The 20726-nt window shown below is 46.3% G+C and overlaps 1 protein-coding gene across 1 annotated transcript in view; it reads left to right on the top strand.

Annotated features, from left to right (window-relative positions):
• The window catches only part of LOC139661559 (B-cell lymphoma/leukemia 11A-like), a 33745-nt gene extending 18635 nt beyond the window's left edge, over window positions 1-15110 (top strand). Inside the window, exon 3 of the mRNA XM_071540034.1 lies at window positions 13079-15110. Coding sequence (XP_071396135.1) covers window positions 13079-15072 — 1994 coding nt within the window. The 3' untranslated portion in view covers window positions 15073-15110. The remainder of the gene's footprint in view (window positions 1-13078) is intronic.
• The last annotated feature ends 5616 nt before the right edge of the window (window positions 15111-20726 follow it).

The following is a 20726-nucleotide window of genomic DNA, read 5'->3' as shown; positions in this document are numbered from 1 at the left end:
ATGCACCGGCGGCAGAGGCGAACCCTCTTTGGTTACACAAAATGTCTGCCTATATGGCCACGGAGAGAGCTATTATTAGAGTTATTTTGCCTCAGTTATCTGAGAGCATGGTGCTTTTAGGCCCCCTTGTTTGAGTGGCTGACAGACACTTGGGTTTCTGCAGCAGATTAAGTGAAATTTTAGCAGCTTTTTCTTGGGGCCTGGCCGTAAAACCGCACAAAGGAAGCAGCTGCCGCTAATGTAATCTAGAATGGGGTGCTGCGGCGTAAAGCTGTCCACCACTCTTTTGTTTTTCCCGTCTTCTGCTCTCTACAGCTTTTTACACCATTCTCGCCACCCTTTAAATACACCCCTTCCTCTTCAAAAACTATCCCAGTGTCCTTTCACTGCCCTTATTTCCTCCTTTCATCAGCTACCCCTCTCTGTATTGCAAGGGTGATGAAATTGGACAACAGCAATAAAGGCCATGTGTTTTAAGAGCAAACATATCTTTTTATGTCTTTATATATATCTATACGGTGGTGTCAAAGGTACATGAGATAGCCGTGAGGTTGTCTCTGAAGTCTTGCTCTGGCATTTTCTCCCGCTGGGTTTTTGCTGTACTCCATATCAGCTGGACATGTATGGAATGAGTGTATAGGGCCTTTATGGTTTGACCTTGCGCAAACCCACAAAGTTCACTTCTCGGAATGCAACACCAGCAGTCAGCCGGGGTCAATGCCCCGCTGACCCCGTGTCACTCAGGGGTTGTCAGCTCCTCTCCAAATGACAGGGTGGATCTTGAGAACCTGAGTTCATGTTGGCCGGGGAGTGGAGTTGCATTCCTGCCGGAGCTGTCATTGTATAAGTGACACAGGAGAGAGGGAGAGAGAGATTTGAACAAAGCTTTATGTTGAAACTCCACTGTTTCGTTGTGTAAATGAAGTTTTATTATCCGTTAGAGAAGCAATGGCACAAACATCTGGCCCATAAATCGAAGGTGGTGGTGCAGAGTGCTGCCTGAGAAACTCGCCCTGCCCATCCCCTGATCAGCCATATATCCCAATTTCCACACATCGGCACTGATGGAGCAGGATGGTGCAAGACAACTGTTGCCAGTGAGGTTTTACAGTACATCTTAAAAGCATTGCTTCAGTAGAGTTCTGACCTTTTAGTGTGGCTAGATACGTTAGTGGCTAGATGCGTGTAAATGTGCTGTGTGTGTGTCTGTGTGTCTGTGTGTGTGTGTGTGTGTGTGTGTGTGTGTGTAAGCCCGTCTTGCCAGTGCCTGTTCTGGAATGTCGGGGTTCACGGGCCGTCTCTGTGTAGGGAAGATGGCTCGGAGGTGGACTCAGCTAGCCAGTCAGTCAGTCAGTCAGACAGTCAGCCAGTCAGTCAGTGAGTCTGTACATGTGTGTGTCCTGTCCTGCAGCTGTCCGTGTATAAATCCTTCTGTCACCAAAGGAACACAGCGTTTCTTCACATATCCTGCTCACCGACTCTCACCAAAGCTCGCAGCTTTATTTAACAGGTTTCTCTAAAAAAAAAAAGTATTTTGCTTCATTTTGAGGGAAAGAAAAGGAACTTTTTGTTGATGACGCCTTGACTGTTGCTGACCCACTGAGAGGCTGCTGGAGTGGTGTGTGCCTGTTACTGTCATCTTCCTTCTCTATCGGTCTTGGGTCTTTGTCTCTCTGCCTTTCTGTCTCTGTACCTCTCCCTGTCTCTCCTTAGCTTTCTCCCTCTCCCTCTCTGTCTCATTTTTCCTTGGTTACCCTTGCTTCTTATTTAGAGGCCTCATAAAAAGAGAGAAGAATTTGTTGTGGTGCACACACATACGCACACATGCACACACACACACACACACACACACACACGCACATGCACACATACGTGCATGCACTTACACTCCAACACCACACGTGTTTACTTAAACCGGATGACCCAATAGGAATAGCTCTTGCCCCCCTTTTGCCACCCTCCTCCTCTGCTCCTCTGCTCCTCCCTCCCTCCTTCCCCAGGGTGGGTCTCTATAGTCCCCTGCTATAAGCATAGTGATCTATAGGAGCCCTGGACCCAGACAGATTTTTGGCATGGCTGTGCAGGTAGCATTCCAGCACGGTTTGAGATCTTAGGGCCCTAGCCTCGTTAAAAGCCTGATTTATGCTCTACAGCTGGGCACAAAGGAACCTACAGGTTGGCTACCTTAATTAATATCACACTCGCTACTGCTTGGACCTATGCATGTTCATGATACACCTCTAGGGAAAATGAGCATAAAGGTCCACGTGCTATAGTTTTAACAGACCACTGACGGTATGTGTGTGCTCAGGATGTAACAGAAAACATGTAGGTAGTTATGTTGCATATTGTCTTCGATTGATTTTAACGTGTGGAAATAGTGTGCAGGGACTTGGAGGTCTACGATGTTAAACACCTATCACTGATATCCGTTAATGCAAAATGTGCCTGCTGTGGAAGTCAGAGCAAAACGAAGGGCGTTAACTGTTTGGACCACACTGGGTCCTATTGTCCACCATTTCACCCGCCTTTCTCACGTTGCTATAGTGGCTGATCAGACCACATGTCTTCAATTAGTACGCAGGAATCTGGTACGGCGAGCCTCGGATATGAAGAATTGTGGGGAGCGTGGCCTGCCATTGCCAAGCATATGGCCCATCCATCTTACGGACTGTTATTGATGGTAAACGTTACATGTAGGTATTAACTGGCTGCTTTCACCCAGATCCAAGCCTACCCCTCTCTTTTCACTAGTCTGTACAGCAGCGACTAGTGTCATTCCAAATGGACTGAGAAAGAAAATTCCCTACATGTGTCCACAGTTGATTTGTTAAACATTTGGTTGGGACATTTGTCTGAAACACTTAAGTACTTATGTACTTGGTTAAGGTTTGTCCTAGTTGGTTTCGAACCTCTAGGCTAGCCCTGGCAGTATTAGTGTCAAGTGCTAGCTATTGAGCAGAGGAGCACAAAGGAAACATTTGTAGGTCACTTTGGATATGTGACCACTTCCTCGATCTGCCCCGTCTCTTCCTGCTTCTGTCAGAATGTCTTGAAGGGGCCTGAATTAGGGCTGAACAGGAGGCCATTTTGCAATTTTAATCAGGATTTGGAAAGCGTCTGGGTTGAGAAGTGGCCCAGCACTGTTTTCCCCCTCCTGTATGAATTAGTAATGGACCGGGGAACGCTCGGGATGGAGGGACGGATGAATGGATGGTGGTGGGCAGGGGCATTGAGGTCTCACTGTTAGCGGCCATGTCCTTGTTACAGGATCAGTAAGCTTCGTGTCTCAGGCTTTACGAGTGATGACTTTGCAGTGAATTTAACTTGGCGAAATGAGGACGTGCGATAGCAACATCCTAAAAAAGTACACTGAACTTGTGATAGAATAAGTTTTCATCTAAAGTCCAAACTTCTGTTCTGTGGTCACCACAAGTACAAGCCATGTCTTTCTGATTGCCGCTTCTCCAGGGAACTGGTTGTCTGAGTTACGCCTGACCCTGAGATACCCCTCAATCTAAAGAGTCCAGCTATTGATGTTTCTCTGAATTCTTAACCACTCGACCACCGTGTGCACAGTCACACACACCAGATGGGACGCGTGTTCAACCCTCAGCCCCCACAGCTTCAGGCCACGGGACACTCCAACACACTGGCCCTCTTGTATTTAAGTGCCATGTCCCTCCACAATGCCTTGAGGCTCGTATGCATAACGGGCTGCTATGATTGGCCCAAGCTCACATGCCCTGGTCCTCTCACCCTGAGGTGGTAGGACAGGGTGAAAAATAACTGCGTGTTTAAAACAGCCCTTGTTTGGTGGTATCTGAATGATGGGCCAGTGCAAAGAGCCCAGTCTTCAGAGCTTCTGGGGTTACTGCGAGCGTGTTCAGTAGCAAGCAACAAGGTCAGATTCAGTGATAACCGCAGTAGTTTGTTCCCTGTGTTATGCAAGTAACAGCTTCCCATTTCCACTTCCACACCAGGCGATGAGAATTTAGGATTTTCCATCTGGAACCCCGAACTCCCCCGCACTCCCCTCAAATCGCTCCACCTTCAATCCACAATGTGGTCCCACAGCGATTTAGATAATGATGAGGTGCTTGCTGTTGCTCTCTCTCTCTCTCTCTCTCTCTCTCTCTCTCTCTCTCTCTCCCTCTTTCTCTCTCTCCCTCACTCTCTCTCTCTCCTTTGCCTGTTCTAAGATGGGTCTCATTTTCTCTGGAAATATTATTTACAATTCTGGGGCACCTAGGGCACAGGGTTGAGGAAAATAGAATGCACCTGTATACTTATACTGGCCTGATGGATGGATTTTGAGATGAGTCCCACACTAAATGAGGAGAAGGAGAGAGGTGTATGGAGCAGGTGTGTGTGTGTTTTAGGCCAAGGGTACTGTCCTGTAAAGGTATAAAAAGAAACACAGTTGGAGAGAAACTGCATTTACGTGTGTGTGTGTGTGTGACTGTGTGTGTGTGTGTGTTATAGGCCAAGGGTAGAGTCCTTTGGAGGTGAAAAAGAGGGTTAGGGCGAGACTGTATTTATGTATGTTCATGTGTGTGAGCGGGTCAGTGTGTGTGTGTGTGTGTGTGTGTGTGTGCGTGTGTCTGTGAGAGACCCACTTTAACCTCTCTCAGTGCTGTCATCAGAGCGTGTTAAGAGAGTAGCGTGATGGAAGGAGGAGTAACGAAGGAGTATGCAGGCAGTGGGAGGGAGAGCAAGAGGGAGAGTAGGGGGAATGGCTCTAGCCCCTAGACAGGCTAAAGTGTTTGCTCAGCCCAGACATATTCAGTGTGTGTATGTGTGTGAGTTTTTGTGTGTGTGAGTGCGTGTGTGTGTCCAGACTTCCATCAGCTCACAGATAGCCTGACTGCAGGTCTGTGCCTGTAGATCGCCCAAAGCCTTAAACCGTCACCCCTCACTTTTCCCCCTAAACTTTTTTTTCCCTTTCTCTCTCTCTCTCTCTCTCTCTCTCTCTCTCTCTCTCTCTCTCCCTCACTAACACACCCTTCTTCTCTCTCAACACTGTCTTGATCATACAGCACAAAGGCCTCCTACAGGCTTCCTAACTTTTTCAGAATCAGGGTAAAGCATCAACACCCCTACTGTGTGTGTATGTCTATTTATTTGTTTTCTGTTGGTTGATAAAAATTCACTGTAACCACTAACCACTCTAGCCACATTTGCATTATGTACAGTATGTGTATGTATGTACATGCACGTAGTAAGTGTGTGTATGTGTTTGTGCATGCGAGGTGTGCATTCTGTGTGTGTATTCTGATATTTCCCCGTAGGTCTTCATCTTCCAGCTAGTCCTTCCACAGTGAGTCAGTCCACTCATCTCTATAGCGTGGAGATAAACCTACAGGAGGTGGACAAAATAACAGAAACACCTACCTAACAATATAAGGCAGGGTATCCTACTGGGTAGTGAGGTCATCCCCAAACTGGGGGGTCATACCTGCTGAAGTATCCTTACTTACTCTAGGGGTGCTACAACCTGGCTGATGCTGCGCCCCAACCAGAGGGCAAAAAGAGAATTTCCTCCTTGGGGGATGAATAAAGAATATCCAAAAAAAGGATGAAAGATGACTCATCAGACTGTTTTAATTGTTTCCATTGTTCAGTGGTCCAGGCTTTGTGTTCCTTATACCAGGTTTTTGTGTGTTAAGTGATTTACAAATGACGGTCCTGACATGAATATTATCTTTGTAAAGCTCACAACATGCAGTTTTTATTTTAGTCAGTGTTACAGAGGTGTTGATTCAGTATTCAGTGCTATTTTTTTCTGTGCTTTGTGCCCTTAAGCTATTGTCCTGCTAAGCTTCCGTCTATTCCTTGTCTGTGAGCTTCGTTTTGCGACCGCTGTTCCCCGCTGTTCCTCCTTGCCGATGCCGTTTGCGTTGATGTTATCAAGATTTTTGGGGCTGATATCGTGGCCACATGAAATAGTTAATTAATAGTTTTTGTGACCGATGCACTTGTAATTTGGGCACTGACTCTTTGGTCTCTTTTGATTTCTGTTAGTTGCTTCATATTGCTTTGAATATTCACATATAAAAGTGTTGATTATCAGACCTTATTTAAAGCTGAAAAATACTGCAAATTGGCATTGAATTTAATATAAGCCCCTGTGTAGCTGCCTTTGTAATTGTAGTTTAGGTACTTAAAAGTTAAAGTCCTTTTTCATGTGGTGTTTCTGTTATTTTGTCCACCTCCCTGTATGTCTGTGGAGACTGAAGAGGGGGACAGCAGGGAGATCAGCTACAGGGCCCTGTATGCTCCGGTGAAGGCGAATCACGTCCTGGCAAATGGTATGCCGGCTCATAACGCGCTCCACTCATCCAATAGCCGGAGACGAAACAGTTTTGACAGTGTCGAATGCCCTGCCCTGGGGCCTTATCATCTTCACTGCCTGCCTGCCTTCCCTCCCGTTTCTCCCCTCCTGATGCTATCTATCTGGAGATTTATGCAGAAATGTGCAGCGAGTCGACCTCCCTGGTCCCCCTCCATCCTTTCTGCAGGGACGCCAGCCTGTCATAAGCTGAGCTATGCAGAGATAGGGAGGCTCAGGCTGCTGGCCTCATGTCTTTCGGAGGCTATTTTGTCTGTGCGCTTCATATGAGGATGATGCTTGTAAGGAAAGACGGGATGGTCTTGTCTAAATGTTGCAGTCTGTATTTTGAAAGTGGCACCCAACGCTGTTGTCTCTTGCTATTCTAAGCCTGCTACAAGAGGTAGAGGTCTATTCTATTCTATTCTATTCTATTCTATTCTATTCTATTCTATTCTATTCTATTCTCATTCCCTTAAGCTGCAGCTTATTGAGACATATCTTTTTCTTGACAGAACACTTTTTACATTTCCCCTCTAAAGTGCTCAGAGACTCCTCGCCCATCTGGGATATTGCCCGAGTCCAAAAATACTCCTACTTGATTAAGTCTTCTCATGTACCTGGATATGTGTGCTTAAACTGACACTTGGCAGTTTGTGGTTTCTTTGATTCCAGTCCTTCATTTAATACCTACTCCATTGTTCAGTGTTAGCTTTTGTTGACGGCGGTTTGATCCTGCGAAGCGGATCCCAACTCAATAAACAATCTCTGCGGACGCTTACATAAGCGATGGTCCATTTAATTAGACTGGTTAAGCTTAGAAGCCCAGAGGTCTTTTCACCATACCATTAGAGCTGGGATGAGAAACAACAGCGTGCGGCCTCCCACCGTCGCTAGTAAGCATAGAGCACATAATGATCTGCACCAGAGACACGGCTGGCCCTGCCTATTATAAGGTCTGCCGGACCGAGCCGTACCCAAGCACGAAGCTGTCCAGCTGGGCTTAGTCAGAAAAGGGGAATGGATGAATGGATGGATGGAGAGATGGAGAGATGGATGGGTGGGCGGATGGTCAGTTCAAAAACAGTTCAACCGAGAAAAGATCAAAGGGACTAAGGTAACGCAGGGAAACAGACAGTGTAGAGCGGTGCTAATTTTAAAAGTATTATGGCAAGCGTGTTACATACAAATGTCGACACGCACAGACACACACACTGCACGCACGCAGGCGCTTATACGCATGCAAACATGGGCTCAGACATGTAAACACACTCGCTGACAATGAGCATATATGCTCATTAATGCAACACTCACACGCATGCAAAAGCACATATGTAAAACACTAAGGACCCGTCTCACACACACTTCTCCAACAAACATACGTGTGCACACATGCACACGCACACACACACACACACTACTTGGCTATTGTGTACGGTGCATTCATTCATTGGCCCCTGTGTGGGTACCATCTGTCCGTAATGGTTTCTTAGTGACTCAGAGAGACGCCTCGACTCCACCGTTGCTCTTATCAACTTTCAGGAGAAGGAGAAGGGGAAAGGAAAGGTAATAAGTGTGAAAGTCCGATTGGAGACAAAGCCACAGCCAGCAGATTACTTTATACTGGGCACAGGCCCTCAAAGACCACCATGCATCTTTATCTGGAGATCTGTCTCCCCCCCCCTCGCTCACTCATGCCAGCCAGGCTTTTCTTCTCCCAGTCTGCCTCTGTCTTTTCCCCTCTCCTGGGTCTCTCTCTTAGGTCTCCAGTCTCTCTGTCTTTTTCTCACTGCCTCTTTCTCTCTCTATGCCTTTTCTCTCTCTCTACACTCCCGTCTCCTCCTCTTTTTCCTTACTCTCTCTCTGTGATGTGTGTAGTGGTTAGTGGTCAGCTTCTCCCATTGACACAGTAATGTGTGGCTCCAACCATTCCCAGCCAGCGTTGCAGGCCCTGCTCCACATTAGACTGATAAAAGACTGGGAATCGGGATATAGGCCTGCTCTATTCCCTGGCTAGCTTTCTGTTTAGTAAACCGCATTTCCTGCATCCGGCTTTGTCTCAGGAACAAGTGTTGGTCAAACAAGCCTTTTGTCTGTGGCCAGTGGCTCGGCACACCACAAAGAGTCTGGCCCGGGACAAAGAAGTGAGTGTATGAGCCCAAGTGCGTGTGGCTGTGTAAGATAGAGGGAGAGAGAGACAGAGAGAAAGAGAAGAAGAGAGAGAGAAAAGAGAAATAAGGGAGGGAGGCCAAGGCCAGCCAGGACCTGCTGTATCAGGTATCTGACAAATACAAATACTGATGCAGAGATAGATACAGGGTTGTGGCAGAGTCATACTGCGGCAGATCTATTTGCTTGATCACATGAATGAAATACCACATACACTGCACCAGTACTGAAAAATAATGGTGCATAGACTAATCAGCTATCAAATGAAGATGCTTGGTCTGCACTCTTATGAACTTGATTTCAACAAATGTTTTGCCACACAGGACTTCAGTCAGTCTTTCTGTCAGTGTCACAGGTAAGTCAGGTGAAAGTCACGTACAAGAGCGCGAACGTAGTAAACGCAGGACATCGAAGCAGAGATCTAATGGGTGCCTCGAACCCTCCTCTACCCCCCCACCCCACTCCTCGGCCTCTCCTCTCCTACCTCACCCTTCACCCCTCTCCAATCCCTGACTGTGAATACCCTAATGACATAAACAGAGTAGTAATCACATTAACGCCAGTTACGGCTGAGCCACTCTTAAGAGGCACTGTATTGACAACCCTCCTCCCTCCCCAGGCACTCACTCCAACACCTATAAACACTTATGAATATTGGCAAGGACCCGCTATTAGCATAATCACTTTTCAGGTGTGTGTGTGAGTGCTCGGAAGCCCGGGCAACCGATAACTTTGGGAAATGGTGGTGACATGCTGTGTCCCCCATGTCTCTCTCTCTGTGCCTTTCTCCTCCTCCTTCCCCTCTTGGAAGGCCTGTGAGCTAATCCTGTTAGCCCTTTCCTCCATTAGCTAAATGACCAATATCAGTGAGAGCTACGTGGTCACACCAGGACAGTCCCAGCCCACTATCAGGGTTGGTCAAGGACAAAACACAAAATGGAGGTCAAGCCAAGTCTGCTAACTTTTGGATATATGGACAGATGCAGAGTTTTAGGAGTGGGTGGATGGATGGATAGATGGATGGATGGGTAGATAGATGGAGGGAGAGACAGTTGCTGACAGTTTTTTTTTCTTAACGCGTCATTAACTTGCCAACTCTGGGTCAAGGTTGTGGTTGTCTTGGCGACCGTTGTTTTGTTTGTTTGTGTTTGTGGCTGTGTTTGGGTGGACGGGTAAAGGGGGAAGGGGTGGTATGAATTCACACCAAGGGGGTTTCTCCGTGTGTGTGTGTGTGTGAGAGAGAGAGGGGTGAGGATGATAGTGGGGGTTGGGTCACTCTAACCGGACTAACAATAGGGTGATCTGCATGGACAAAGTGTACACGATGCCTCAGCCTCCTAGACTGTTTATACTGATCCTCCCTATTGCTTTGTCTGGCCAACTGTATTGTCTGGTGCATAGGCACAGTGGTGAGCAGGGTGTCAGCACCCACAGGCTACCATATCTGCTGTTTAAGGCGCCGTAATTTCCCCTCTCCCCTTGCGTCAGTCGGCCTTGTGTTTTTGCACGGCCCCTGGATCATATTCTCTGCCTGATAGCAGTGCACTGTGCCCACTAAGACACCATAATAGCCTCCCCCTGCTTTGTGTTGCAATGTGCTGAAATGGCCTTGAAGGGGTTGTTAACCCCCCCTTCTCTTTCTTCCTCTCTCTGTTCTACTTCTCTCATCTATACTCTGCCTCTTTAGTTCTTTATATTTCCCTTTTTTCTGATTATCTTTCTCCTCTTTCTTCCTCTTTCGTCTCTGTCTTTCGCTCTTTCTTTCTCCCACTCTTTTCGTCTGTCTCTCCCCCAAAGTCCCCTCTCTCAGCCTTTGCCATGAAATGGCAGCTAAGGGGTTGTCAGTGTGGTTTCTCCTTTCTGCTGATCCTATTTCAAAGGGACCTGGAGATCCAGCATTAGCCCCAGCTCTCCTGCTCTCCAACCCTAACTCACCACAGACCTAGACTGCTGAAAAGAGAGAAACAGACGGGGAGAGTGAGAGAAAACTCTCCTTTATTCCATTAGAGGACAGCCTCGTTTATAAGATCATCCTTCCTCCCCGTCTGTCCATCCTTTTGAGGACAACCATTAAAGACAATAGCAGGCTTATTTGCTCTGCTGTTGTTGTGAATCTGGGCATGTATTGGTCAGGCCTGCTGATGCCAATCAATATGTCCACTGCTTGGACGGGGGTAACAATTATTGTCTCCGTCTGTGGTGGAGTACGTCAAACATCTGTCAAACATCTATAGATGGGCTGGTGATTGCATAGCGCAAGACATGCTGTTTTTGATACATAAGAAAATGAATTGACTACTGGCTTTGAAAGTGCAGTGTTGTGGCTCTTGCGTCCTTCAGAATTGTGGTGGTGGGTTTTCATTAGGAATGTCCCCTTCACGCCACACTTCTCTCCCTCCCTCTCTTCTTTTTTCCCTGCCTCCTTCCCCCCTCCCATGATCCCTCAGTGCCTTCTCTTCCTCTGACGGACATGGCTATGTCTCAGAGGAGAAGACCCCCCCCCACCTCCCCCCTCCCTCGTCCTTCACAATAACAGGAAAATTTCATCTAAAACCCAACAAATTTCATCTATTTTCCTCATGCATATATGATGTATGTTCACACATCAAGACTAGGTTGAGGAAGTGTGCATAGGTTCGAAATCAAAGCAAAGTGAACGACAGAGGCTAGGTTATAGCAGCTGTTTTACGAGTGGCATGGGGCTTTCTATTTAAAGCCATAAAAGCATACACATGATCAGAATACATACATAAAGCCCAAACCAAAGCTTTAACCAATGTAATGGGCACATTTTATTTGTGCTTATGAGAGAGGGAGAGAAAACGTGTATGGGCAAATGGCTTTTTTATGATGGAAAAATTCCATAGTGGGTCAAAGCCCCTTGCAGGTGGCAGCAATTAACTGTAATTTTTGCAGATTGTAATGATCCATAATTTACCAGTATACCCCCCCTCCAACTCTTTTCAGTCCAGAGAAAAAGGTTTGTGTGGAGGTTTGATTGGGTGCACATTTTATGGCGTGTTCTGGTCTTTAAGTGAGATTGTTCAGCGAGGGCCAGGGTGGCAGTAGACACATGAGATAGCATGGAGAACCGAGAAACACCAATCGCTTTCCTCATCCACAACATTCTTCTTTTCTCTCAGCAGTCCTCATCTCTTTCTGCCCCTTCTTCACCCCTTAGTCTCTTAGCCACAGCAGGCTTAAAACATGCAAGCCTGTCCATCCACCATCTTAGGGATGGCTCATAGTCACAATCACACATACTCGGCCTCACTTTTCTCTCCCTTGTTCTCTCTCTCTGGCAGTATGGCCATGGTTTGGGTTCAATGTCTGCAAATGACTTCAGAAAAATGCCCTCCAGTGAAAAAAGAAAAAAGAGAAGAAAGGATAAGAAAGCCAAGAGATGAAAGAGGGAGCACATTTGCAAGTGGCGGATGCTTCTTATTTTGCATATCTCTCACTTCTGCTTTCCCCTTCTTCTCCTTTTCTATTCACCTGAGAGGATTTAAATAAATCCATAAAGCATGAAATATCAGAAATAGAAAAGTAATGCATGAAATGCATTTTCATAGGAGCCTCCCCACCCACACACAAACACACATACACAATTTTCCCCTCGCTTCTTTTGCTGCAAACGTGTGTTTTGTGTGATAAACGCTGGTACATTTTATTAACATGTGACCTCTTATTTGTATTCAGCGTTAATATGCAGCATCAGATACATGTCCCACTTTAGCCTTGCTAATTCTGTAAACAAGGCATTGGAGGGGAGATGAGTGTGTTTAACGAGATTAAGAGCGCATTGTCAGGCAAATCTCGGGTCAGTGTGCAAGTGCTATTGAAAGTCAATTATTGTTTGAAATATTCCTATGCCTTCTCAGCTGTGTATCCGCTGCTTGAGGTGTCTCTCAGCACTGTGTTTTATTTATTCTTTTGTTTAGTAGCCGCCCACTATCGCTGAATGCTGTTTTGACTTAGTAAAATGAAAAATGAGGAGAAATTGTAAAATGCATACATAATCTTTAACAGATGTTATAATTCAGGACCTTTGATTTTGTAATAACAATGCAAAAAACATGTGTTGACAGATTGCATTAGGATTGCATAGTGCAATGTGTAAAGACCAGAGAAGTAAAAAGGGAGATTTATTTGTCTGTGTCAACGAAGTTATTTTCATCCTTTAGTCGTGTGATTTCAAGATTTTTCTCTGAACTACTATGTAATGTCATCAATTTAAGCCAAGAAAAATTCTGTGATCCAATGCATAGCAGTGCACATTTTTTAAACTGTTAGTAATTGAAAAAATAACCATGAACTCTGCGCCCAAGAATAAAGTGGGCTTACTGCTAAATTATTTCAGGTCAGATTCTCTCAAGTAATAATATATTAATATTTTGGGCATTTTATTATTATGTATTTAAATACCTTGAAGCACTGTTATCACTGGGTTAGACAGTTATGTAGCTATTGTGAATGATTCTGTTATCCTGAAGCAGAAGAGAAGTCATTACTTGCATCATTTTAACACAGTCAAATAACCTTTAGTCTCTCTCTGTCTCTCCCTTTTTCTTTGGCCAGATAAAGATGAGCCCAGCAGTTACACCTGCACGACTTGCAAGCAGCCCTTCACCAGTGCCTGGTTCCTGCTCCAGCATGCCCAGAACACCCACGGCTTCCGCATCTACCTGGAGAGTGAGCCTGGCAGCCCCCTCACCCCCCGCGTGGCTGCAGCCCCTGGGATGGGAGGTGACTGTGCCTCCTCCCAGCCCCCGCTCCACGCCGTCCACCTGGCTGACGGCAGCCCCTACAGCCTCCTGAGGATGCCAGGCTCTGGGTCCGGCCGGGACGCAGCTTCCACTCCACGTGAGGGCCGTTACCCCCGGACGCCACCGCTGTTCAGCCCCCCACCGCGCCACCACCTCAGCCCTGATGACCTGGCCCTGGCCACCCACCACCCCAGCGCCTTTGACAGAGTGATGAGGCTCAACTCAGTGCCACTGGAACCCCCTCCGAGCATGGACTTCTCCAGACGGCTACGTGAGCTGGCAGGGAACACTACCGGGGCTTCGCCACCTCTGTCCCCTAACCGGCCCAGCCCTATGCAACGGCTGTTGCAGCCATTCCAGCCAGGCTCTAAGCCCCCATTCTCAGCCACGCCTCCCCTCTCCACCTCTCAGTCACCTTCTGGCTCACGCTCCACCCCCAATCCCGGATCCAACGTGGCCCAACCCGGCACCCCTCTCAAGGCGAAGTCTTGTGAGTTCTGTGGGAAGACCTTCAAGTTCCAGAGCAACCTAATCGTTCACCGGCGCAGCCACACAGGGGAAAAGCCATACAAGTGTCACCTGTGTAACCATGCCTGCACCCAGGCCAGCAAACTAAAACGCCACATGAAGACCCACTGTCAGAGCAAGTCTTCGGCGCTCAATGCCAAGTCAGATGACGGCCTCTCGACTGCCAGCTCCCCTGAACCTGGTACCAGCGAGCTGATGGGCAGCGCCACGGATGCTCTCAAGTCAGTGGTTGCCAAATTCAAGAGTGAGAACAATGGCCTGATGCCTGAAAATGGAGAGGAGGAGGAGGAAGAGGAGGAGGAGGAGGAAGAGGAGGAGGAAGAAGAGGAGGAAGAAGAGGAAGAAGAGGAGGAGGAGGAAGGGGAGGAGGAGGAAATGGAGGGCGAATCCGGTGGAGGAGGAGAAGAGGGAAGGAATGACTATCGTTTTAGCCTGCGGCTAGAAGGGGCCCGACACCACCAGAACAGCGAGGCCCTGCACCCACACCGCCGAAGTACACCCCGAGAGCCCGGTGATGAGGACTCGGCCATGGAGTCAGACCGGGCAGATGAGTGTGGAACCACCACTACCATTAATGGTCTTGGCCCTATCTCCAACGACAGCCTGTCCAGGAAGCTGCTGGGTGGAGCGGTCAGCCCTGGATCCCTCAGTCCCCTGACCAAGCGCATCAAGGTGGAGAAGGACCTGGATCCCCCCACACCCACCATCCCAAACACGGAGAACGTCTACTCCCAGTGGCTCGCCGGCTACGCTGCCTCACGACAACTCAAGGACCCCTTCCTCAGCTTTACAGGTGGGGACTCCAGACAATCGCCCTTTGCCTCCTCATCCGAGCACTCGTCAGAGAACGGCAGCCTGCGCTTCTCCACGCCGCCTGGAGAGCTGGACGGGGAACGCGCCGCTTCAGGACGCAGCGGCACCGGCAGTGGGGCCAGCACCCCCCACGGCGGTGGTGGGAACGGCCGGCCGAGTTCCAAGGACGGCCGCCGCAGTGACACCTGTGAGTTTTGTGGCAAGGTGTTCAAGAACTGCAGCAACTTGACAGTGCACCGGCGCAGTCACACTGGGGAGCGGCCCTACAAGTGTGAGCTGTGCAGCTACGCCTGTGCCCAGAGCTCCAAGCTCACCCGCCACATGAAGACCCATGGACAGATGGGTAAGGACGTGTACAAATGTGAAATCTGCCACATGCCTTTCAGTGTGTACAGCACTCTGGAGAAACACATGAAGAAGTGGCACAGCGACCGCCCTCTGGCTAATGACATTAAGACTGAGTAGGCAGAGAGCAGCATGCTGGCAGCTCTCTCTCAGCTCCCCTTGGCTAAATAGCGACCCTGGCTAACTAGCGGATACCTGAGGGGAGAGGACAACAGGGTTAGACACCAGTACACAGTACAGCCCTGTTACCATCCCCCCATTGGAAAAAGCTGAATGCATGATCCATCATTGGGGCAATACTATTGCATCGAACGCAAAACTTTTTGAGCCTTTCTATTGTGCAATAATTTACACGTTTTGTACTTTTTGTAACTGGACAGCATGCTCGGTGTGTTTTGGCTACTTAGAGAGAAAATTGTCCTCGGCTGGTCGATTTGGTTGTAGTTGTGTTGCTGTTGATACTTTTGATTTCTTCAACATAAAAAAGTTAGGTATGAGAACCCATGCTGCATACATACTGTTTTACATATCATGTACAGTTTTGTGTTCATACATAGTGGACAGTGGCATATTATCAAAACGTCAAGACAAGCAGGGTCACATTTTGAACTGATCTTTGTGAAAGATTTTCCATGCAAGATTGAGATAAGATATATATATAAAAATTGGGCTGCCTATGAAATGCTAGGCACTAGCGCCATCAAATATTTCCTTTACAAACAGCAATGAAATTAACAATATGGTGTGAAAGAACAACAAAGAGTGCCTTGGATATTTTACCTGCATTAGTTAATCCTCCTTTTTGCTATAAGCTCGGAGTTTCAGCTATAGAAGATTACAGGACATGTGTGTGCACATATGGAATAAGCAGGTCCTTGCATCAAGCACCTGTGCGACCCTGTCGTTTTGTGACTTAGCAGAACATAAGGAACCAGCTGAAACAAAAAAAAAAAAGATGATGTATATCTCTGGTAAATCATTTATCTGCCTGACTCATGTATATTGTTATTCTCCAGATTATGATTCTGTTTACTGGCATGTTACATGCTAAAAAGGAGTTTGGTGTGTGGAGTTTAGGTTTTGGTTTAGGTGTTTATTTTTTCCGGTACATGTGTACCATATTGAGAGGGTACTCTAATGAGTCGTACTAATTCTACAAACGTAAAGCTCTTAATGTTCCAGAGTGTTTTATTTTCTTTGAGCAGTAAAGGTTTGCCGTTTTTCGTAAGTAGCACAAAACTATGTTTGTCGTCAGCATTGCTGGGATCTTCGGTGTCGGCCGGGCAGGCAGTGTAGCCAGCAGTCACTTGAAGACTAGAGAGTGGGTTTTAGTTGTTCTAAGCCAGGCAGATTTGGGGTGGGGTTGGGTTGCAGCGGGGTAGGGGTGGATGAGGGTCGGGGTTGTGGGAGGAGGGTGGGTCGACCAGGTGTCTCTACAATTCAAATGTTATGTCCTTATAGCGCTTATTTCTCTTTACCATGTTAGATATTAGATATCCTTAAGTAATCTGAAACTCTCACTCTTTATTAACTCACATTGGAAATTATCTAAAAAGGAAGTTCAAATCAAATGTCAAGAATTTGAATTTGGTGAAACTGCTATTTTTTTTAAAAACAAAATTGTCCCCCACATACCTTTTTAAAAGAGTAAATGAACCTTTCACATGTTTTGTGCTCTTTGAGTTGACATGCTCTAGACCTCATTGTGGTAGTTGTATTTTTTAGCTTCATCCCCTGTCATTGTTGATGATATAGCACTTGTCACTCTGCCTTGGATTCTGTATCTGTCTCTCTAATCGGAGGTACAGTCGGTTGAGTATAAAATAAGGACCGGATTTCAGATCCGGGACTAACTACGTGCACTGTTCAATTTTCCCAGTTTACAGTTGGACGCTCAAGGGAAAACTTGCTCTTATGCTGACAGATTGATGTGGTGTCATTGCTTCGCATAGAAAAAAAAGAGTTGATCTAGAAACTGTTGCCAGCCATGTTTTCTCCCAGGATCTAAGCATCAGTTTGGCTCCTGGGGGTATCAACGCAGGAACCGCCATAGAAATATCCTGCTTCATACCAACTATAGAAATATACTGCTCAATACAGCAAGAAAAATTTTTGTTTTCTACAAATTTGATAAAAAAAAAAAAGATAAGTAAATTGTGTTGTTGATTTTTTAAGTAACACTTCAATATCTTTAGGGGAGAACTTTATTTAAATTTTGTTTTGATTTTATTGTTTATTGTTGTTTCTCTTTTCTGTCTTGGTGATTTCCAGGACTTGATCACTATGTAATGAATATGAAATGAACATGTCTCTCATCTTTTTTGCCTTCGCTATACACAAGTCTTCAGGTTGAACAAAAATTTGCATTGGGGAGAGATTTATGATGATATATGAATATATAGAGAGAACTTAAACACATAGGAAAATGCACACTCATGTAAGTTCCTATGTTAAAAACACATTTATGGTCTACTTTTTCCTGTATTTAGAATGGTATTTGAAATTAATGTTCACTTAGTGTAGGCACTTATAGTATTTATGTTGGAGCCTGTATTTTTAACTGTTTTGCCTGTACTCTTTAAAGGTTTCAATGTACCCTTTTTTCTGTAGTGAAAAAAAAATCCCAACAAGCTGCCACCGTATATTTTCTTAATTTGGCAGGATAATATAGTGTGAATAATTTGTATGCTTGAAAATAAGTATGTTTTTGAAAAATAAAATGTTGTGGCGTTCCCCAAGGGTGAGAGGTCATATAATGGCCTTTTCAGGCAGTCCCGCTGGAGTAACCACAATGAGGTAAAAACAGGTGGTTGTACATATCTTTTTAGTTTGTTTTTATATTTTTCTCTCCTGCCATTTTATATGCAGTAATACAAGCTATTGTTGGGTTTTCTCGGTAGTCAACTTTTTACTGTCCTTTCACATGTACCACCTGATAACATTCCAGCCGTTTTTGAAAAAGACTTATAGTCATATGCAATCAATCCAACATCAATCCGAAAATTAACTGCAGTTTTTATTTTGTATTTTGTTTATCTTTTTTTCATTGCCAAAAGAAACATGGTGCTTTATAATTTAAACGTGGTACATCTCATATGCAAAGCATATTCTAAATGTAACAGAAATCATTAAGTGAGGTGAAAAAGAAGAAAGCTTGGTACATGTTTTCAATGATGATGGTAATGAGGTACATTTAAGTTTTCGGCCTGATTTCATCCTGTTTTCTGTATCTGCTCTCCAATCTATTTGTTCTGAACTGAACTTGAACTTGACCTCCTGCATTGGTTGACATTATTTATTATTACTATACACACATGCTCTGTTCAGAATAGAGTCACCACAAAACAAATCAATACATTTTCTCTCTCCTGATGAATTCTGATGGTTTCCTGTCTTTGTTTGATGACCAAAGGTCACTGACCACCAGTTATGGATTCTTGCTCTGTTTAGATATTTTGTCGTTATTTTTCATTTACGGAGATGCCACTCTATTTTCAGCTGTTGTCTGCATTATTCTCTTCACTCAGCCATTTTGTCTTGAAAAAATAAAAAAATAAAAAAGTATTACATACATACTTGGATTTGGTGCTTGTCTTTTTTTTTTTTACTCTGGTCACAATCTGTTTTCTTAACCTACCAAAACTACCTACAAGAGTACTTGGAGAAGGCAGATACTATATTGCATCCTCCTTTTATATATGCCACATTGTACTCATATACATTGTGAGCATGTTTGTGTGGTTGTATATATGTTTGTGGAACACCAGGTGTGTTTGCACGGCTCAACTCGAGTCACCAGGCATGGAGGTGGAGGTTCGCCTCCGTATCTCTGGTCTGTGGCCTTGTCGGGTCATCTACGCGTCTGTGTTATATCTCCAACAACCTCCCCCCCGCCCCCCATCTCTTCCTGTCTCTCTCCCTGTATTGTCTCCCCTTCCCTTGTCCCGCTCTCTCTTCCCTTTTTTTCCCTACTTCATCTTTCTCTCAGCCTCTGCTCTACCTTTGGGTTTCTTTTCCTATACTTTTATGTCTTCTGGTCTCTTTCTATTCTTTTTTTTATCGTGCTGTATGTAGCTTAGATATCCCCCACCATCCCTATCTCTCCCTTCTCCCCCTCCCTCCCTCTCCGCTGTTTCGTCTCCTCTCTCTACTGAAGCACTGGAGGGCAACGTGACAGACTAATCGCTCTCCTTGTCCGAGCCCGGCGCTGTTTGCCTAGCAGGGCCAGATTAAAGTTCACAGATAGAGAGAGGTTCCTGCTTAGGCCAGGTGTTGACAGTTAAGATAAAGCAGAGTCGCAAGGAAGTGGGGGTGGTTAGGTGGGTGTTGGGAGAGAGGAATTGGTGGTGTGTGTGTGTGTGTTTGCGTGCGTGCGTACATGCGTGCGTGCTCCTGCACATACACACACATATTATGTTCATGGGAGGGTGGTTGCCCCCCCACCCTCCCCCCTGTCTCTGAACTCCCAAGTTCAATGTCAGGAGAGCAACAAAGCTCTGGCCCACAAATCCCGCCACCAAACAACCCATGCATAGCCGGCATACTTTTCCCATAGCAGACTGTCGGCCTTTGCCTACCTGACTTGCCTGTGTGTTTAAACCAGGGGAGGCCTCCCAGGCATAGCCGGGGAAATCCTGTCCAGGAGAGAGTCAATGCATTGAATCAGTGACTCTCTAATCCTCTTCCTCTGCCTAATATGCCACCTCTCCCTGTCCACCACTCCCCCTCTCTTTCTCTGCCTTCCTCTTTCTCTCTGTCACTTCTCTATCCCCCTTGCTCCAACTGTCAATATATCATCCCTCTTTATCTCATCTATCGCTCTCTTTTTCCTCATTCCCTCAATGTTTTATTCCCATTATTATATGCACTCTGTCATGCTCTCTATTTCTTTGTCCATTCTTCTTCTTGCTCTTGCCTCTGTCTCGGGCTCATTTTTTCTCTAAGCCCATTGCATGAGTGTCAGAGAGCAGGGGAAGGCTGAAGAGTAGAGATGGAGAGGCAGACTGCAGCTGTGCTGTGGTGCAGTGAAGAGGGGGCCTCGTCCGGGCTCCTTGGAACAATATAAAAGCACTAATCACCCAGGACAGCTGACACCCAGTGCCTCACACATACACACACACACACACACACACACACACACACACACACACACACAAAGATCTGAGGATTGCCAGTACAGGGTGGAAGGAGAGGAGCTCTGCCCAGACAAGACTTACAGGTCTGGCCCAGCAAGAAAACAAAGTCTGTGTTTTGTCTATAGGCAGCAACGCTTTGGGGCTGAAGGCGCTTTCTGACAAACATGCACATACGCACACATGCACGCACACACTCACACACACATGCAGACACACATATGTGCATGCATGCACACACACTACTGCTGAAACTTAAAAGGCGGTCAAGCACACAGGAGTATAGAGACAAACTTCCCCACATGCACATTTGCACATAGACACAGAAACACACCCAATCAAACACACATGCTGATGCTCGAACACAAACCACATAATGGACTGGGTGCACGAACACTCACACAAACACACACACACACACACACACTCACACACACACACACACACACACACACACACACACACACACACACACACACACACACACACACACACACACACACACACACACACACACGTGTGCACACAAAAGTGTCTTGGGGAATGTGACCTTTTCCCAAAAGCCACCCTTTCCTGCCCTGGCTCCCCTCCCCCTCTGGCTGTGTGAAGACTGAAGGGGTCATGGGTCAGGTTTTGGGGGGC

This window comes from Centroberyx affinis, unplaced genomic scaffold, assembly GCF_046629955.1.
Source record: "Centroberyx affinis isolate AG114_WGS23_722 - 3 ecotype Tasmania unplaced genomic scaffold, CSIRO-AGI_Caff_v1 ptg003553l_1, whole genome shotgun sequence".
In the NCBI taxonomy this organism is placed as follows: Eukaryota; Metazoa; Chordata; class Actinopteri; order Beryciformes; family Berycidae; genus Centroberyx; species Centroberyx affinis.
The sequence above is the reverse complement of the archived record's forward strand: the minus strand, read 5'-3'. Positions and strand labels throughout refer to the sequence as shown.